Here is a 19,633-nt window from a genome sequence, read left to right as displayed (position 1 = left end):
GCTGTACTCCTTCAAGCTTTGCTCACAGCTACCCGATGTACTTCCGAATGAGTCTCTACTGAATCTTTCCCACTTACTTCCCACCTATATAGCCTTACAATCCAGCCTGGATTGTAGGCTGGATTGTAAGGCTCTTCTTCCTCCCCTGGTGACCTCACGTCTGCCGGAGCATCCCAAGCTGGTCGGCAAGGATTTCCAGTCTTCCAACAGAGTGTCCATCTCTTCCTCATCCACCCCCAGGAGACTGGACCCCGGCAGCGATACAGGACAGAGGATACTGGCGGATACTCTACCCTATGATAACAATGCTTGATGTTATTATCATGTAAGTGTTTTTAACCCTTGGATTAAATCCCCCTTTGTGATGCTGCACTTAGTTGGTGCTTCCCTTCTTTCCTCCCTTCTTATTTTTAAGGGGGTGTAAGGAAACTGCTTTTTGTGAAGTAGTAAGTAGAAATTTGTAGTAAAAGGAAACCGACGATAGTGATATAGATATAGTCATTGTGACCCTCTCTGAAGACAGGGTGAAATAAAATGCCAGGATGCCTCTGTTCTAGGCTGCAGCAAATGTCAGTAGATGTCCCCCTTGCCTCCAATGATGGCAAACCTTCAGTGTTAAGAAGGCTTTTGTGCAGGGTCGGTGGGCTTAGAAATGGAAGGTCTGCAACTAAAGGAAGTACCTACATTAGGTGATAATGCTTGCGGGGGGGGGGGGGGGGGGGGATGTTTGGGCGGTGAACAGATTGTACATATAAGGTAGAGAAGGCCCATTTAATAGGGAGGTGTGATTGTGGATAGTGGGAACCCTGTTATTCCAGGAGCTGCCTCAATGTATTCATCAAGGGAATTCCCAAAGAGAAGCTTGTCTTCTAAGGACATGCACCTTTCCCAAGCCATATTAGCCAAGTTTTAGGCCATAAAATTCTGTGTATGTGCACAGTAAACAAGAACATATTTGGGGGGCACACCATACAAAGCGTTTAAATTCAAGATGGTGCTGCTATAAGACCTACAAACAGTACAAAATATTTTACAGCGCACACATACAAGAATGACATTTCCTGCAGGGCTAGTTAAAAACACCTGAACATATTAAAAAAATACGGGGGTTTGGTCACACTATATGGTCATATAGTGCTAAGCCCACTTACTGCGACAAAGTACCCCGAATTAGTGATTCGGGGTACTTTGTCGCAGTAAGTGGGCTTAGCACTATATGACCATATAGTGTGACCAAACCCCCATAATTTGAATATGTTCAGGTGTTTTTAACTAGCCCTGCAGGAAATGTGCACAGTAAGTAAGGAGGTTATGAGGATTTGAGGAATCACACTCCCTGTGGTGTCTACATGGAATAGTATAGTCGAGGTCAAGACTTGTAATCCTGTACAAAGAATAAACTTGTATCAGGAGTAAGTCCTCTATTGAGTTTTTCAGTCCAGTTTGTCATAGTCTGGGCAACTGACAAAGTGGCAATAGCCAGCTGCATTGTAGGACCTGCCAGAGAAGAGGAGGACAAAGAAATTTCCAAATTCTTATCCCCTAAATCTGATGCGATCCGAAATTCATAGATTTGCATGTCATCTAAAAATACATTGTTTTCTATGAAGGCCATTCACATCAATGTGGTGCAATTTTCATCCGGTTAAAAAGGGTTTTGTGTGAGTTTAGTGTGGGTACAGTGCAAATTTAATCTCTAGCTTTGCCCAGTCCCCTCAGAAATCGCATTTTGCATCTGTCAAAACACTAATTACACTGTATAATCGCATCAATTCGCACCACATCAGTGTGAAGCAATCCGACCCCTTTCACACTGGGGCGCTTTGCAGGCACTACAGCGCTAAAAATAGCCCCTGCAAAGCGCCCTGAAAGAGCCACTCCTGTCTCTCCAATGTGAAAGCCCAGAGGGCTTTCACACTGGAGCGGTGCGCTGGCAGGACGCTAAAAAAAGTCCTGCTAGCAGCTCCTTTGGAGCGGTGAAGGAGCACCGCTCCTGCCCATTGAAATCAATGGGGCAGCGCGGCTATACCGCCGGCATAGTGCTGCTGCAGCAGCGCTTTGCGGTGGTTTTAACCCTTTTTTGGCTACTATTCTGTCACTTTCCCATAAAGTCCCTTAGTGGAGTAGTATGTAAAGGATAATTCAGCACCATTTATCTGACATTTCTGCTGGCATTATGGCACTAGTACCTAATCTGTTGTGGTGTTGTGGTGTGGTGTATGTGCAAGGTTTAGATCTTTTCTACAGGTAGAGAGGTGTTACTTTTTGTAGGGACACCCAGAGAAGTAAATTAGGCCACATGTTGTGTGAAATTTGATCTTTCATCTGCATTAAGAAGCATACTAAACCAGTCCAATACAATTATATCCAGAGGGCCAGAGGGGTAGACCACTGTAAGTAAATGCTGTTGATCTGACATTTCAAATCTGAGACCAAATTGATTGCATGGGACCAGCATAAGACTGTTAGCAATTGCATTGGCACAGTTTAAGGCTTCTCATCTTGGAGCCATTGGCCACCCCCTGTTGAGCCCATATGTACAGGGCATAAGTAGCATGTCCTATATACATATTCAGTAAACCTCTTTCACATTTTCTGCATTTCTAAATATAAAACACAATAAACTACATTACAGCATTGTATGGGATAGTATTTTTCGCAACTATGTACTTTCACTGCCATCTTGTGGTGATGTTTGGTATTACAAATATTTTTGACTGCAGCTTTGAATTTCTACAGTGTTCCAACACAGACATGATGGCCAAAGTAGCATTTTAAAAAAAGGATACTCCCAAACATTTTGGAATATGCTTTCAGTCTTATTCAAATTTAGTTTTCACCTTGAAGCCCAAACAAACTTTAATAATTTATTGCCGTAATGCAGCTGGGCTGCATATACTATAACAAATCTGATCTCATTGTACTGTTTCTTAAACTTGTAAGTGCTGCATTAAGGGTTAAAAGACACTGTGCTGCCCTAGTCTGGAGAGCTGGACCATGGCTCTCAATGCAGGAAAGAACAGGCAGGACCAAAATATATAAGAGAATTGAAGTTTCCCTTTAACGCTCCTAAAAAGCCTCAAAACAACCTGAAATCACCAAAATGTTGCCTTCCACATTGGCTCCAATGAAGTTAGCATACAGGCAAAATTTTACTCATTCCTAGCAGTAATGATTTAAAATACAGATGTGACAGTATATGATAATGGATTGATGTTTACTGTGTATTGTCCACAAAGGTTTATTTATTTTAAAATGGAAAAATAAATGTTGGAAAAATCTCACCTCTTAAAATATGCCAAAAAATACCAACATCTCCAGACTGATTTGTCTGGCAACATTTTCCTTTAGCAAATCATTTGCATGATCTTTCTATAATAAACACATTAACAACACAAACTGGCCATCTTTTCAGACTGCTAACATTTGTCTAGGGGTAGGCTCACTTTGCAATGATAATCATCAAACGATACATTTATATTTTACATTTATTTGTACCATTGTTCTCCAGCTGGCCATTAACTAAAGCTGACCATAGACATAAGAGGAAGATCAGATCCTGAGCCCCCATTCACACCGATGCGACTTGTCATGTGATTTGACAGTTCCAAATCTCATGACAAGTTGCACCCCCCATTGCTGGCAATGGAATCGTTCGTATTGCTGGGACTCATGTTGTAGTGATTATGAAAAAGGTTTCTGCACTACCTTTTACTGATTTCATTGCGACTTGCATAGACTTCTGTTAAATGAAGTTGCAAGCCGCAATGAAATTGACAGTGCAAATTTCACTGATGTGCGGCTTTGAAATCGCATTGAAGTAGCAAGATTTCATAGCCACACCGGTGGAAACAGGGGCTAAAGGCTACCATATGCAGCTCAAATTATTTTGAATTAGCCAAAATTCGTGGGTGACCTTGTCAGCACTAACCAGCTTATCAAAAGATGATTGAACAAAGAGCAAGGAGCCGGGTAAAAAGTAGTTGGTCAATCAGCACCTGCATTCAATCAGATACAGGCATTATTTGGCTATTCTGATAGCTGCATATGTTGGCTGTCAGGATACAATAGCTGAAGTAGACAGCAAAGGAAAATTGCCACTCCAGATGAGAAACTCCAGGCACAACGAATAGTGTGAGACTCTTCACATGGGTGCAAGCCCCAGCTCGCCTGCCATAGAAGACTGAATAAGGAAAGAAATTGGCTGCACACCATGTTCCATACAAATAATGACACACACCATTGTTGCAGTAGCCGGAACAGAGGTGGACTAGTTTCTCACAGCTACACCGTGCTTCTTACTCATCACCAGTAATGAGTAAGCACAGTGTAGCTGTGCAAAACTAGTCCACCTCTGTTCCGGATACTGCAACAATGGTGTGTGTCATTATTTGTATGGAACATTCAATAAATGGACTTGAATAACGTTGGTGTGCAGCCAATTTCTTTCCTTATTTAGGATACAATAGCTGGCAGGGGAGATTCTTCCATTCTCCCACATGTTGTTCAGCACGAATGGAGGAGTCTATTGGGCTAGGTTCACATCTGTTTATGTGTTTTTAAGTCTTTTTGAGCACATTTTTTGCATGTTTTCAAGCACATTTTTGATGCATTTTCAGGCTTCATTAATTTTTTTGTAGAAGGAGGAGATGGTTGTGAACACAAAACCCTCCCAAAAATGCATGTATATGTGTTTTTCATCCATTTTGATGCAATGCCATTGAAGTTTATGGATCCAAAAATACACCTTTTTGCAGGAGAAAAGTCCCTGCACCTCTTTCAAAAACACACTGCAGGAAACTGCATACATGTGAACGGGACCCATAGGAAACCATGTAAATTGATTGTTGTGCGTCCCTGCTCTTCTGAAAAGTAGCTAAAAATGCACAGGTATGAACCCAGAGTTAGGCTTTTTTTGTTCAGCCTGCAGGCTAAATGAAATAAATTGGTAAGCATGTGCCAGCTTAAGGAATGGCATGACTGCTAGACAATAATAATGCCCAACAGATGAAAATGTATGGCATGTCTAATAGACAAACCCACTACACCTTCAGTGACTTCTTGGACAAATATCTTACATCTTCATTTTTTGGGTAAAAATATGATAGTCCAAAAATCTTTTGCCTATATAGTGAATAGTAAACTTATATACTGTAGGTATTTTTTCTGGTTATCTAGTAGACACAATAGCTACTTAGTTAAAACTTTGTTTAGACAGTTGCCACTGGAACAAGTGTCCCCATTGGCACGCCTCCTAATCCTTCACACCTTCAAAAGGACACCAGCATATACCAGTATAGCATTTACAGTAGATTGCTGTCTAGGTGTTAATGTATATCTGTGGAATTCTGCTTTCCTTTGTCTTGTATCCTATTCTTGTTTCTCCCTCATTATCCTGTGCCAAGAGTTGCTCAGTCGATTTCAAGTTCCTGTTATGCCGCGTACACACAAGCGGACTGTCCAGCAGAAAAGGTCCGATGGAACAAATCCGTCAGACATTACGATCGTGTGTGGGCTTCATCGGACCTTCATCTGACCTTTTCTGTCGAAAATTCCGACGGACCTAGAAATAGAACATGTTTCAAATCTTTCCGACAGACTCGAGTCAGATTGAAAAATCCGGTCGTCTGTATGCTAGTCCGACGGACAAAAAACGAAGCAAGGGCAGGTATTGGCTACTGGCTATGAACTTCCTTATTCTAGTCCCTTCATACGTCATCACGTTCAAAACGAACGGACTTTCAAACGGACTTTAGTCCGTTCGTGTGTGGGCAAGTCCGTTCGTTCGAAAGTGCATCGTAACTCTGTCGAAAGTCCGTCGGAAAGACTGTCGGACCTTTGATGCCGAAAAGTCCGCTCGTGTGTACGCGGCATTACTGTATTTTTGTCTTTCAGTCTGTTTGACCCCTGGCTCCAATCTGTTCTCAGTCATCCTAGACCCTGTTATCACCCCTTTACCAATATCCCTGATTCTGCTAACTACCACCACTGACCTGCTGGAATCCTTGCATCCTTGCACTTGTTGACCCCACCCTACTTGACTGCTGCCAACCATGACCTTGGGTTTGTTTTTGATTAGATCTCAAACCTTTTGGCTTAAAAGCTCAGCTCTTGCTTACCTCCCAGCTTTTTGAAATGAGAACGAGGGACACCTATTAGCAAAAGTATGTAGGCATAGGACACCTCCCCCGCCAAACCCACAAGTGCTTTTTTAACCACTTGCCGACCATCCACCATCATTGTACTGCGGCAGGTCGGCACAATCCCACGAGCCGTCGTAGCTATACATCGGCTCCTTTAAGCGGGATAGCAGGCACGCACGTGCCACTGCACTGTGGGAGCGTCAATGCTCGTGACCAGCTGTCACCATGACCGCCGGCCACGTGTGATCGTGGGCACGAGAGGCAGAACAGGGACGTGTGTGTGTAAACACACAAATCCCTGTTCTGTGAGGAGAGGAGATGCAGATTGTGAGTTCCTAATAGCTAGAAACCACAATCTGTCAACTCCTATAGTCAGTACCCTCCCCCTACAGTTAGAACACACAGTCAGGGAACACAGTTAACCCCTTGATCGCCCTCTAGGGTTAACCCCTTCCCTGTCAGTGACATTTATATAGTAAACAGTGCATTTTTATAGCACTGATCCCTGTATAATTGTCAATCGTCCCCAAAAATTTGTCAAAATTGTCCGATGTGTCCGCCATAATGTCACAGTCATGATAAAAATCACAGATCGCCACCATTTCTAGTAAAAAAAAAAAAAAATAATAATAAAAATGGCATAAATAATTCCCCTATTTTGTAGACGCTATAAATTTTGTGCAAACCAATCAATATACGCTTATTGCAATTTTTATTACCAAAAATATGTAGAAGAATACATATCGGCCTAAACTGAGAAAAAAATGTGTTTTTTTTTTCAAAAAAATTGGGGATATTTACTATAGCAAAAAGTACAAAATATTGTGTTTTTTTTTTTCAAAATTGTCGCTCTTTTTTTGTTTATAGCACAAAAAATAAAAAACGCAGAGATGATCAAATACCATCAAAAGAAAGCTCTATTTGTGGGAAAAAAAAGGACATCAATTTTGTTTGGGTACAGCATTGCACAACCATGCAATTGTCAGTTAAAGCGACGCAGGGCCGTAACGCAAAAAGTGCTCTGGTCATTGAGCAGCCAAATCTTCCGGGGCTTAAGTGGTTAAACACTACTATTCTTTTAAACTGGCTTTTGAAATGTGCAAATGCAGCAATTTAGAAATTGAATGAAAGGTTTAGCACTGGAAAACACTTTTTGAAAGATAAAAAGTGCATTTTATATACAACTATATAGATCAGCTTAAAATGAGGGACAAATGAGGAGAAAAAAGGGACAGAAGGACTGTGTTCCAAATTAGAACAGTCCCTCAAAATCAGGGGCGGTTGGGAGCTATGCTCTTGTTATCCCTAGCAATGATTTTTGTCTACTTACCTTGAGATTTCATAGTTCTTAGTTCACCTTCACTAGGGAACAGCCTCCTGCAAAGTCCTGATAAACTGGTGCTTAGTCCTGGGTCCTTAGTCCACCTAAGTACAGTACACACCTGTATAACTTCCTTCAAAGGTGGCAAGCATGCTGAAGATGTGGCCATCAGGTCTTGAACGATACTAAGGTCTTGTTTTTTATTCTAAAAAATAACAAATGTGTTATACTTACCTGCTTTATGAAATAGTTTTGCACAGGGCAGCCTGGATCCTCCTCTTCTTGGGTCCCTCTTCGGCGCTCCCTCCTGCCAAGCGCCCCCACAGCAAGCAGCTTGCTATGGGAGCACCCAAAGCCAACCTCCAGCTCCGTGGCCCCACCCCCTCTCTCTCCTCAATTGGCTCACTGACTTTGATTTACAGCAGTGAGAGCCAATGGCGCCCCACTGTTGTCTCAGGTAATGTGTAGGGAGAACCCCACATGGCCGAGACTCTTGAGCAACATCGCTGGATCAGAGGAGGCTCAGGTAAGTATTGGGGGGGCTGAGGGGGGCTGCTGAACACAGAAGGTGTTTTATCTTAATGCATAGAATGCATTAAAATAAAAAACCTTCTGACAACCACTTTAATAAACAGTACTTTTACTTCCTCAATCAGCTCATTCCTCACATTTCTTACCCTTTGTGTCTTTTGACCATCCCTTTTAAACGATAAACTTTCACAAGCAGGGCCCTCTGAGCCTTCTTGAATTGAACTGTATTGTAATTGTACTGTATACCTTTATTTTCTAAAGGGCTTCACAAACTGTTGCCACTATACAAATCCCATATAGTAATATTAGAAATCTAAAACCACTGCACAGAGCAGGTAAGTATGACCTGTTTGTTATTTTTAAACTAAAAAAAACAAGACTATAGTATCACTTTAAGTGGAGGCAGGATAGGCCTCTCTGAAGAGCGAGATTGCCTAAAGGTGAACAAAGTTGGAGAGCCATACAGATTTGAGTGAGGAGTTCCAGAGGATGGGAGGGTTCTGGAGAAATCCTGGAGGTGACAATGGGAGGAGATGAATAGGGAGCTAGAGAGCAGGATGTCTTATAAAGAGCGAAGAAGACGGTTTTGGCAATATTTTGAGATGAGGTAGGTGATGTAACTTGGAGCAGACTTGTGGATAGCTTTGTAAATTGTTGTTAGCATTTTGAATTTTAATTGTTGGGCAAGTGGAAACCAGTGGAGGGATTGGCAAAGAGGGATGGCAGATACTGAACAGTTGGCAAGATGGATAAGTCTAACAGCAGCATTCATATTAAATTCAAAGGAGAATAAGCCACGTAAATGCAGGTCAATAAAGAGAAATTAGCAATATTCAAGGCAAGAGACAACAATGAAGTGATTAATAAGCGTTGGTGTCATTGGTTAAAAAGGATAGGATTTTAGAGATGTTCAGAAAATAAGGAGGCAATATCTGAACAGCAAATGGATGTGAGGCTGTAGGGAAAGTCCAGAATTAAACCTAGCACCCTGGCATGACAGGAGGAACTTAAAGTTGTGCTATTTATCATGATGGAAAAGTGAAGGCAGAGGGGCAGGAGGGAAAGGGGGATGGTGGAAAGATTAGAAGTTCTGTTTTAGAAAGACTGAGTTTGAGGAAGTGGTGTGACATCCATACAGTACATACAGTATGTCAGTTGGTAAATGAGTAATATGCAAGGAGACTGGCAGGGTAAACAGGGGAGCAGAGATATATTTGGGCAGAGGCGGCTCTAGGCTTTGTGAGGCCTTAGGCAAAACTTAGACATGAGGCCCCACTCACGCCCATAATGGGAAAAAAAAATATTTCTGCAGCAATAAAAATGGCTTCAGAAAGATGGACAGATGTAGCACACAGTTGATCAGCACCACTTCCAGGGCACCCTCCTAACCCATCAGACATATGCAGCCAATAAATCATCTGGGACCCAGCAAGGTGACAACCCCTCTAGGAATTTCCCCTGTGCCTTGGGAGAATGAGGAGGAGTGTCACAGAGAACTGGGGGGAGTGGAGAGAACTGGGGGGCGTGGAGAGCACTGGGGAGCAGACAGCACTGGTGGGGTTGGAGAGCACATGGGTGGGGGCAAGGAGCAGGGGGGAGTGGGGAGCACTGGGGGAGTGGGGAACTTGAGAGCACTGGGGGGGAGCCAGGGGTGGGGAGCACAGGGACGCGGATAGCACTGGGGGGGCTGGAGAGCACTGGGGGGAATAAGAGAGTGTGGGGAAGCGAAGAGCACTGGGGGGAGCTTGAGAGCACCGGGGGGCAGAAAGAACAGGGCTGGAGAGCACTGGGGGGGTGGAGAGCACTGGGGGGTCGGGGAGCATAGGAGTGGGGGCTGGAAAGCAATGGGGATAGCTTGAGAGCACTGGGGGATGAAAGAACAGGGCTGGAGAGCATGCTGGGGGAGCTGGAGAGCACTGGGGGAGTGGAGAGCACTGGGGGGGGCGGAGAGCACAGGAGTTGGGGCTGGAGAGCAATGGGGATAGCTTGAGAGCACTGGGGGGTAGAAAACAGGGGTGAAGAGCACGGGGAGGGCTGGAGAGCACTGTGGGGGGTAGAAAGCACTGAGTGGAGTGGAGAGAACTGGGGGGGAGTGGAGAGCACTGGGGGGTGGAGAGCACAGGGCTGGGGGCTGGAGAGCACAGGGAGAAGCCTGGGGAGTAATGGGGTGAGCTGGAGAGCACAGGGCATGGGGGCCAGAAAAAACAGGGGTGTAGAGCACGGGGGGCTGGAGACCACTGGAGAGGACAAAGAGCAGGGGGGAGCAGAGAGCACTGGGGAGCAGAGAGCACTGGGGGGGCAGAGAGCACAGCGGTGGGGGCTGGACAGTAATGGGGAGAGCTGGAGATCAGTGGGGGGGCAGAAAGAACAAGGGTGGAGAGCACAAGAGAGTGTTCTGGGGGATCCAAGAGCAGGGGGGAGCGGAGAGCACTGAGGGGGTGGAAAGCACAGGGGTGGGGGCTGGAGAGTAATGGGGAAAGCTGGTGAGCACTGGGGGGGCCAGAAAGAACAGGGGTGGAAAGCATGGGGGGCTGGAGAGCAATGGGGAGAGCTGGAGAGTACTAGGGGGCAGAAAGAACAGGGGTGGAGAGCATGGGAGGCTGGAGAGCACTGTGGGGGTGGAGAGCATTGTGGGGGCGGAGAGCACTTGGTGGGGTGAAGAGCACTGGGGGGGGGTTGGAGGCTGGAGAGCACAGGGATGGAGGCTGGGGAGTTATGGGGAGAGCTGGAGAGCACTGGGGGGGCAGAAAGAACAGGGGTAGAGAGCACCTGGGGGGAGCAGAGGGCACTGTGGGGGGGCTGGAGAGCACTGGGGGGGCTGGAGAGCACAGGGGGGTGAAGAGCATGGGGGGCTTGAGAGCACTGTGGGGGGCAGAGAGCACTGGGGGGTGGAGGCTGCAGAGCACAGGGAGGGAGGCTGGGGAGAGCTGGAGAGCACTGGGGGGGGATGGGGGGCAGAGGGTACTGGGGGAGGAGCCAGAGATCACAAGGAGGGGCTGTAAAGCACAGAGGGGACAGCAAAAGAAGTTGGATAGGAGGAGCAGCGGAATGCTCACTTCTCCTCTCTCTCCTGCAAGCATTCAGCGGCTGCATGGAGGAATATGGAAAGCTCAATTCCTCTATATGCAGCTGCCCCGCCGCTCCTCCTATCCAGACACACAGGCTACACAGTGCACCGGCACTTACTTTCTCATCGGTCACAGGGGGGTCAGCCAGGCAGCCTCAAAGAGATTGGAGCTCCATCCTTCCTCTACACAGCCATGGGCACTGCTGACTCAAATAGGCGGCCGGGCAGGTGTGGAGCGGCCGGGTGAGTGGTGCAGGCTAAAAGAGCAGTCCCAGCTGCCTTAGGGCCCCACATGGACATGCTGCCCGCACGTCTTGTGGGGATGCCACCTGGAGCCGGGTGCCGTCATCCGGACACTGTCGCCACCTAGAGGCCTTTGCTGTCCCGCAGCTGCTGCCACCGGAACGGACGCGCCATGACAAAGCCGCTATTAGCCAGTACCCGATTGGTCATCACTGTCAGTCAGCCCCTGGGCCACAGAGTCCCAGCGGGGATAGGATGAGCCACCAGCGCCATAATCGGTGTTTGATCACAGGCAAATTAGGCAGCTGCGAGGCCCCTGTGAATGCGAGGCCTTAGGCGACCGCCTAATTTGCCTAATTAGAGAGCCGCCTCTGTATTTGGGTGTCATGACTATTACATCACTATTACTTCTTGTCAGGGCTTTTTTTCTCAAACAATAGGTCCTGGAACTTAACCACAGCCCCACAAAACCCCTCCCCCTACACACACCCTCCAAATCACATCAAATAGTGGGTTTGTTCAGTCAAATTTCATGAAAACAGTAGGAGGGTCTAAAAGGGGCATTAAATACCAGGATTGCATTACATAAAGAGTGCAGAGCTGTCACTTGTAAACACAGAAGCCAGACTTCCGTGTTTACAAGTGATTGTGGTGAGCAGGCACCAAAGGGTCTGAACCAGAGTTGGTGGAACTGAGTTCCACCAAGTTCCCCCTGGAAAAAAAGCCCTGCTTCTTGTACCAAAACAAATCATAAACTAAAATGTTATTAAGTGCTTTGAGTAAACATACTCAACAGGTTTTCTGAAGAGTCGTCTTACATGCTCAGCTTGATGGATTGGTAGAAAACATGTTTCTTCCTTGGAAAATGTAAAAAAATAAAATATTAGAAAGAGTCATTTGAACAGAAACAAGCATCTCAAGTGCCTAAACAAATGTTTTCAACATGATGATAACGTAAAACTGGCATAATGTAAATTGTTGACAAGTCTTGATGGGGCACAGAACACAGCATTAAAGGATTGGCAAACTTCACAGTTACTGTAATGCTTGGAATTCGTCTTCATGCCAATAGCTAATTACTGTGATAGCAGTTCATTGCATGTTTTCCAGCTTTATGCATGATTTTTTTATTTAACGTATGTATCACCCTGTGTTTTATGTACTATACAGATATCTCTAGCACCAAAGCCCTATCTCCGGGAACAAAAACAATCAGCCAGAAGAATCCCACCCAGTCGCACAATTCTTCCCATAGTTTGGAAGATTAAGCATATGATTGGAATCTGGTGACTAGAATTCAACATCTGTATGTACTTTAACAGTATTTTTTGTGGATAATGCTGACAAAAAAAATATTAAATGTCTAATCTGACACAATGATAAATTGTTCAATGGTAGAGTTATCATGGAAATGTTTTGCATTCATACTTACATCTCTGATGTCAGCTCCAAGCAGTATTCTAATGGATTTTATAAATATGTGAACAAATCGTCCCATTAAGAAGATCAAGCACAAGAGAGCTGGCCAATAAAAAATAACCTTTTCATACTGACCTACGATCTGAAAAACCCAATAAAAATGTATCACATTTACACTATATATGTACTGAATAAAGAGAAAGGGACATTAATAAATCGTCTTCTGTGTATTCAATCTCTAGTATATAACTGAAGACATTTAAACATTTGTACAGCAAAATAAATTTAAAACTTAGAGAAGTCCTGTGACTAATAAGAATCCATAATACTTACCTCCCCATGAGGGCATGATGCAATGGCAATCATTGTGACTATAAACCTAAAAATATTTCTAGAATTAGTACAAAATGAAAGATATATATATAAAATATATTCATTACGTCATCAGACTGCATTGATGATGACTGCTGTATACATTAAAATAAGTTTAAAAAGGTGCTTTGCTGTATTCCCTGGTTATTTTGTTGTAATCTCTGTTTGGCACCATGTGCTGTTAGTAGAAGTTAATGCATTTTATATGGAATGATTCTGCAGTGTGAACAGTAACTTACAGTCAGGTCTGTAAGTATTGTATTGTAAATAACACACTCCTGCCAGCTAGGCAGGTGACACAAATGCTGGAGCTTTGTCACCTCTCTGACACCTCTCAGCCTGCTCACTGGACAATCAATCATCACCATCGCCTTTCTCAAATCAGCAGGTAGGTAATCCAGCAAGCCATAATTAGAAAACAGCAGAGCAGAGGCTATAGTAATGCAAAGTGATGGAGTTGTGAAAATGGAAACAGTAACTAACAACAGTGTGCATTTAGCTGTTTGCCCAGGGTTCCACTATCATTACAAAAGTAAAATGATTTCATTACCATAATAAGCATTACTTTAACCTAGGCTGTTTATACCATAATCCCGGCTGTTTGACAAAGCTATGGTACAGCCAGCCCTTTTTATTTCTAGCCAATTTCCACAAGTACTTTAGTTAAATTTATAAAACCGCAAACCTGTTTTTTTTTTAAGTATTGTCCTATTATTGCATACTCTGTTATAAATTTACTTATATCATCACAAAATCAAACACTTGAAAAACAAGCATACATGATCAATGAACAGGTAGCATAGCTTTATGAGATATAGGAAACTATGCAACGTAGAGAATCAATACACACCAGGTAAGAGTATAAAGAAATCCTGTTAGGGATCCGATTACTTTATTATTTGTAGTGAGACATGCAAAAATTGGGTAATAGGACAGTCCAACTTCAATAGCTCCCACTAAAAGGCCAAGTGCTAGAAAATAAATAGAAACAGGGTAAATATCTGGGCAAAGATGCAAAAACATCCTACACTACAATCAAGAGCAATAATAATGACATCAATAAAATATTACTGTAAAAAGATATTTAGTTGTAAGGTTATAATATTTTATATTGTATATAATGTATAATTTTTCCTAATATTATGGGGAAAATCTTGTTACAAGAGGGCTGACTTTTTCTTTCCGTTACCCTACTCTTCAACATCACATGCTAGAATCCACTAAGCCTAAGGCCCCTTTTACACATGCAGACCGTTAATTTCATCGGTTCAGTCACTTTTTTTAAAGCAAAAAAGGATGAAGTTTACATCAATTTGTCATCAGTTTTTCATCCATTTTTACATCAGTTTTTTACATCTGCCAGCTAGAGCCCTTAACCCCTTGAGTCCACAAGCCATTCATTCATGCAAAAATGGACCGTTTACATCCGTTTTTCGTCCGATCTGTTTTTGTAATTGAAGAAAAATAGGGCTTTGTTCCGTTCCAAAAAACAGATGTTGACGGAAGAGGATGTAAACGGATGTAAATGGATGATCATCCATTTACATCAGTTTTTCCATTGACGTTACTTTATATTGCAGGAATTGAACAATCACAGGAATAAGGTAGTTTACAGAAATGGAACCACATTAGTTGTAGGTTACACACTTATTTAAGCAGAAAGGTAATATTCATCACCAAGGAACTTTTTCAGCAGCAATATAATATGGTCTTGCAGACCACAGAATGCCTGAGAACATTTCCCTTGTAGGAGGTATCGAGAACACTGGGTTCTCCTGAGAGCTCCAAAATCCTTGCAATTTGGCCAGCTGACGGAGGGAGACAGTTCCAAGATGCTGGTAGAAGACATACTCTGAAAAGGGAGCCTTTTCTTTCCCATCCAGGGTAGGTGGCAGGTATGTGACAGGGTAGTCCTCATGTCCTCCATGTTTCCCTCCACGTTGGGTGCCAAAATATGTAGGGTAGGCGGCAGGTCATGTGACAGGGTGGTCATCACATTCTCCATGTTTCCCTCCTCATTGGGCACCAAGCAAGGGTCACACGAGAGGCCTACCCCAGGGTGGGTTCTTCTGGGCTACGCTAACCACTTTGTACAGGGTCATTATCATACACATGGTGTACCTTTACTTTATTTCACAGAGAAAGTAAGAAATTACTTTATATCCCCATCCACCCTTCCCTAGAATCTATGTTCCTTCATATTTATGCATGTCCTTCTTCTGCATTGCCATTTGGGTAAAGTTGATTTCAATGACATAACAGTGTACCTGCAGTATGTTGTGTCTGCTGCCAATTTCACTACTATTCCTTGCCACTTCTTACCATTGGCTCACTTGCTTAAGTTGTGGCTCTTGAATGGCATTACTTTTGCAGATAATACCAGACAATTATTGGTTAAAGTCGTGGTTGTTTTTATAGTGTGGATCAGTGTGGCTTGTTCAAACTGGGTAAGATAACTGACAAAGTAAATCAAAATAACTGCATTCAGTAAAACTCCTACCTTTTGCCCATGGTGGCACACCTGGTGGCAGGTATTCCTCAGAAAACAGTGACATTACTTTATTTGCGATTGCCCCAAAGGCAAAGCCAAATGTCCATCTATTTTTAAAGGTCCCTATAAGATCTAGAGGACTGACGACACAGAAGCAGTGGATTAGAGGAGCATTGGCACTAAAAGAATACATGCAAAGTAAAAGACTACATGACGGCTTCTGCTGACACTATTAGGGACTTTGTCGACAGGCTTTGGGCTTCTGTCAATGGCATTGTTGGGTACATTTGACCTGTAGCTGACCTCTTTCTGACATGCTTCATGTGGCTTTTGCATTGCCACAGACTTGTGTGGAGATGTAATACTCATTTGAGCAAAAGACCATCCACGTAGTCCCTTATTGTGTTTTAGTGTGTTGTTACAGAAAATCTGAAATATACAGGGTACCATAATTGCCTACCAAAGTAATTGAAAGCAAAACATAAGTGAAAATTCATTCTATCAGTTTGACTGGTGTTAAAATCATTTTCAAACTTAAAGTGGATGTAAACCCTCACATATACCCAGTGAAGTGAACAGCCTCAGATGATACGCAGGGCAGTGCTGTGTTTTGGCCTAGGCCAACAAGGCCCAGGCCTAGGGCGGCACTTTGTGGGGGGCGGCAAAGAGCCGCCCCCCCCCCACAAAAACGGCACCCGCTCTCCTCCCGCACAGCAGGGCACATCAAGAGAGTACAGCTTGGGAGTGCAGTGGCCTCGCGGCTGCAGATGGGGCCAGGAAGCAGTTAAATCAGGAGCTGTCAAGCCGCCCCTGTAAAGCTGTGATTCTCTCTCTCTGATGTGGCCAATCATGGGGAGGGAAACAGCAGGGAGGAAGCTGGGCGGCGGCACGGCAAAATCAATTAGAGCCGCTCTCTCTCTTTCTTCTCTCTTCTCCGTTCAGCTGACAGAAAGGGGAGGGGGGGCGAGCGGGGGAGTTCTCTGGTAAATTGAGCAGCGCTGTGACAGGGAGAGGAGAGATGCGGGCTGTCTGTGTATCTCCCCCGCTCGCCCCCCCTCCTCTTTCTGTCAGCCGAAGAGAGAAGAGAGATCGGCTCTAATTGGTTTCACCGTGCCGCTGCCCAGCTTCCTAACTGCTGTTTCTCACCCCATACTTGGCCACAGCAGAGGGCCAATCAGAAGACTCTGGGGGCATCATGGGAAGAGTAATCCCTGAAGAATGGCAGCCCTGTGTGTCCACAGCACAGACATCATGCTACAGCCCCCAGCATGCATGCACTCTGGGGGGGGGGGTTACAGGAGGAGAAAAAGAGAGTACTGTGCTGGGGGAAGCCAGATAGGGAGCCACACTGTACCCGCACCACCAGAGAGCCACGCTGTACCCGCACCACCAGAGAGCCACGCTGTACCCGCACCACCAGAGAGCCACGCTGTACCCCCACCACCAGAGAGCCACGCTGTACCCACACCACCAGAAAGCCACGCTGTACCCGCACCACCAGAAAGCCACGCTGTACCCGCACCACCAGAAAGCCACGCTGTACCCGCACCACCAGAAAGCCACGTTGTTCCCGCACCACCAGAGAGACGTTGTTCCCGCACCACCAGAAAGCCACGCTGTATCCGCACCACCAGAACCATGCTGTACCCGCACCACCAGAAAGCCACGCTGTACCCGCACCACCAGAAAGCCACGCTGTATCTGCACCACCAGAGCCATGCTGTACCCGCACCACCAGAGCCACACTGTACCCGCACCACCAGAGAGCCACGCTGTACCCGCACCACCAGAGCCAAGCTGTACCCGCACCACCAGAGCCAAGCTGTACCCACACCACTAGAGCCATGCTGTACCCACACCACCAGAGAGCCACGCTGTACCCGCACCACCAGAGAGGGAGCCACGTACCACCAGAGAGAGCCACGCTGTTCCCGCACCACCAGAGAGCCACGTTGTTCCCGCACCACCAGAGAGACGTTGTTCCCGCAACACCAGAGAGCCACACTGTACCCGCACCACCAGAGGGGGAGAAAGATGAAGCCACTGCCAGGGTAGAGATGTTACACTACTGACTAGAGTTGACCTGGGCAACCCAGAGTGAGTGAACGTCCAGCCGGAGGGATCACTGTTGCAGTTTCACCGGGTCTGGTAAGAGAGCCTGTTGGCCATTATCCATTACTGTTCCCAGGTTCTGAGCCATTAGGAAGTACCTAACCTGATATCCTCTAGGCCAACCCTAGTGACGCCACTGTCCCAGAGCCCACAACAAGTTACGGCACTGAGTTTCGGTAACTGGCCAGACAGGGATGCGCCAGCGTGGGCACCCAGGACATCTGCCGCCCGGAGTCCCACAAGCGGCGATGGGCTTTCAGTAGCAGCCCACACCTCTCTCCCCACTGTCAGCCACACACACTCAGTACACAGGAGGAGGAGGAGCCACAGAGGAGGGACACGACTTCAGTGCAAGAACCTCCCAAAGCACCCAGCACATATCCCCTTACCCCCAAATGAAAAGATGCTGTATCGCTCACTGTCCTCCTCCCGCGGCGTCCCTTTGTCCTCTTCCCGTGGCGTCCCTCTGTCCTCCCATGAAGATGACAGGGCGGATCTTAAAAAGGAAGGGGTGTGGCCTTGACAGGAAGGGGTGGGTCATAGTTAAATTAGGGGGGTGCGCGAGCTTAGTCAGGCCTAGGGCAGCACAAAACCTAAATACACCACTGACGCAGGGATGAAACAAATCTCCCTATATACGTTTACTTGTATATCTGCTGTCTTCAGCTTTATATATTCTTTAGAAAGTGCACATCGTGTTAGAGATTTTCTCTTCCTGTTCGGCAGTGGGTGTGGAGTCTGGGCATACAGCCAAGACAGCTGATTGGATGAAAGGCAAACACCCCTCTCCTCAGAGACTTGCAGAGCTGTTTTGTGAATAGTTCAGCTCTCTGCTAATCTATTTATAGCAACCTCCCACAACACAAATTTCAGACTGGTTTTATCTCAGTTGACGGAGAGCTTGTCAGAAGTTATCATGCTGATAACAGAAGAACGGAGTGGGAGAAAGCCACGGGACTTAGTGCTTTGAAGAGAGATATGAAAACACTGCAGATAGACCTGCCCAGCTCAAATTTGAATTGGGTTTACATCCACTTTAATGCTATAAGCTAATGTCTCCAGTAGAAGGTCCCCCGGTATCAGCAACAAATTTATGCATGTCAGCCTCTGCTACCATGGACTTAGCTAATATGTCTTTCCAATGTCGTCACATTAAAAAGGTAAGAACGTAATCATAGCTATCATTGTAAGGGAGTAAAAAAATGGTTCCAGGTTGTGAGCCATCTTGTATCACCATTTAAAGCTGGACTGCAGGTTGATATAAATAACTGTTTAAAGTGGAACTAAATTGCTCAGGGGGAGTTAGTTCCACTTTAACATTCAATACTATCTATTTTTAATTTTTTTTTTTAAATTGTTAGCCACGTCCCCTCCACCATTCTGACCTAGGCCAGAATGTCATGTACCTGGTCCTGCAGCCTCCTGGGATACTTACATCACATCTTCCAGGAGGCTGCAGGTTCGGCACACAGAGCAGCCGGGATAGGTCCAGGGCAGTCCAAAGGGTGGGCCGGGGGCGGGTCCAGTGTGTCATCAGAGCTAGCTGCCTACACCCAGAAGAGGCAGCCAGCTGAAGAGGACAAAGGTGGCAGCTCAGGACCTTCGGTGTGGCATCTGAGCAGTGGAAAAATGCTGGATTCACTGTGCAGGTGAGCACGTGCTTGAAGAGCACTACAGCACTATAAGTAAGTGGGGGAAAAAAACACAAGGGGGTGGGGGGAGTTGAGTACATTTCTTTACTAATAAGTAAATATATTTTTACATACAGCTCGCACAAAATCTGAATCTTGTTATCACCCGCTTACCTCCCCTGCAGAACAGCACTTCAAGTGGAAAGTAAACTCTCTCAATCAACATTGAAGTGGTTGTAAGGGCTGAAGGCTTTTTACCCTCATGCATTTTACACATGAAGGTAAAAAACCTTCAGTGTGCAG

General features: G+C 45.4%; 1 protein-coding gene across 1 annotated transcript in view; it reads right to left on the bottom strand.

Annotated features, from left to right (window-relative positions):
• The window catches only part of LOC141101990 (stimulated by retinoic acid gene 6 protein-like), a 132,056-nt gene that overhangs the window by 93,102 nt on the left and 19,321 nt on the right, over positions 1-19,633 (bottom strand). The window contains exons 4-8 of the mRNA XM_073591235.1: positions 15,597-15,727; positions 13,947-14,067; positions 13,058-13,103; positions 12,738-12,866; positions 12,095-12,162 (exon numbers count right to left, since the gene is read on the bottom strand). Coding sequence (XP_073447336.1) covers positions 12,095-12,162; positions 12,738-12,866; positions 13,058-13,103; positions 13,947-14,067; positions 15,597-15,727 — 495 coding nt within the window. The remainder of the gene's footprint in view (positions 1-12,094; positions 12,163-12,737; positions 12,867-13,057; positions 13,104-13,946; positions 14,068-15,596; positions 15,728-19,633) is intronic.

This window comes from Aquarana catesbeiana, linkage group LG01 (assembly GCF_042186555.1).
Source record: "Aquarana catesbeiana isolate 2022-GZ linkage group LG01, ASM4218655v1, whole genome shotgun sequence".
In the NCBI taxonomy this organism is placed as follows: Eukaryota; Metazoa; Chordata; class Amphibia; order Anura; family Ranidae; genus Aquarana; species Aquarana catesbeiana.
The sequence above is the reverse complement of the archived record's forward strand: the minus strand, read 5'-3'. Positions and strand labels throughout refer to the sequence as shown.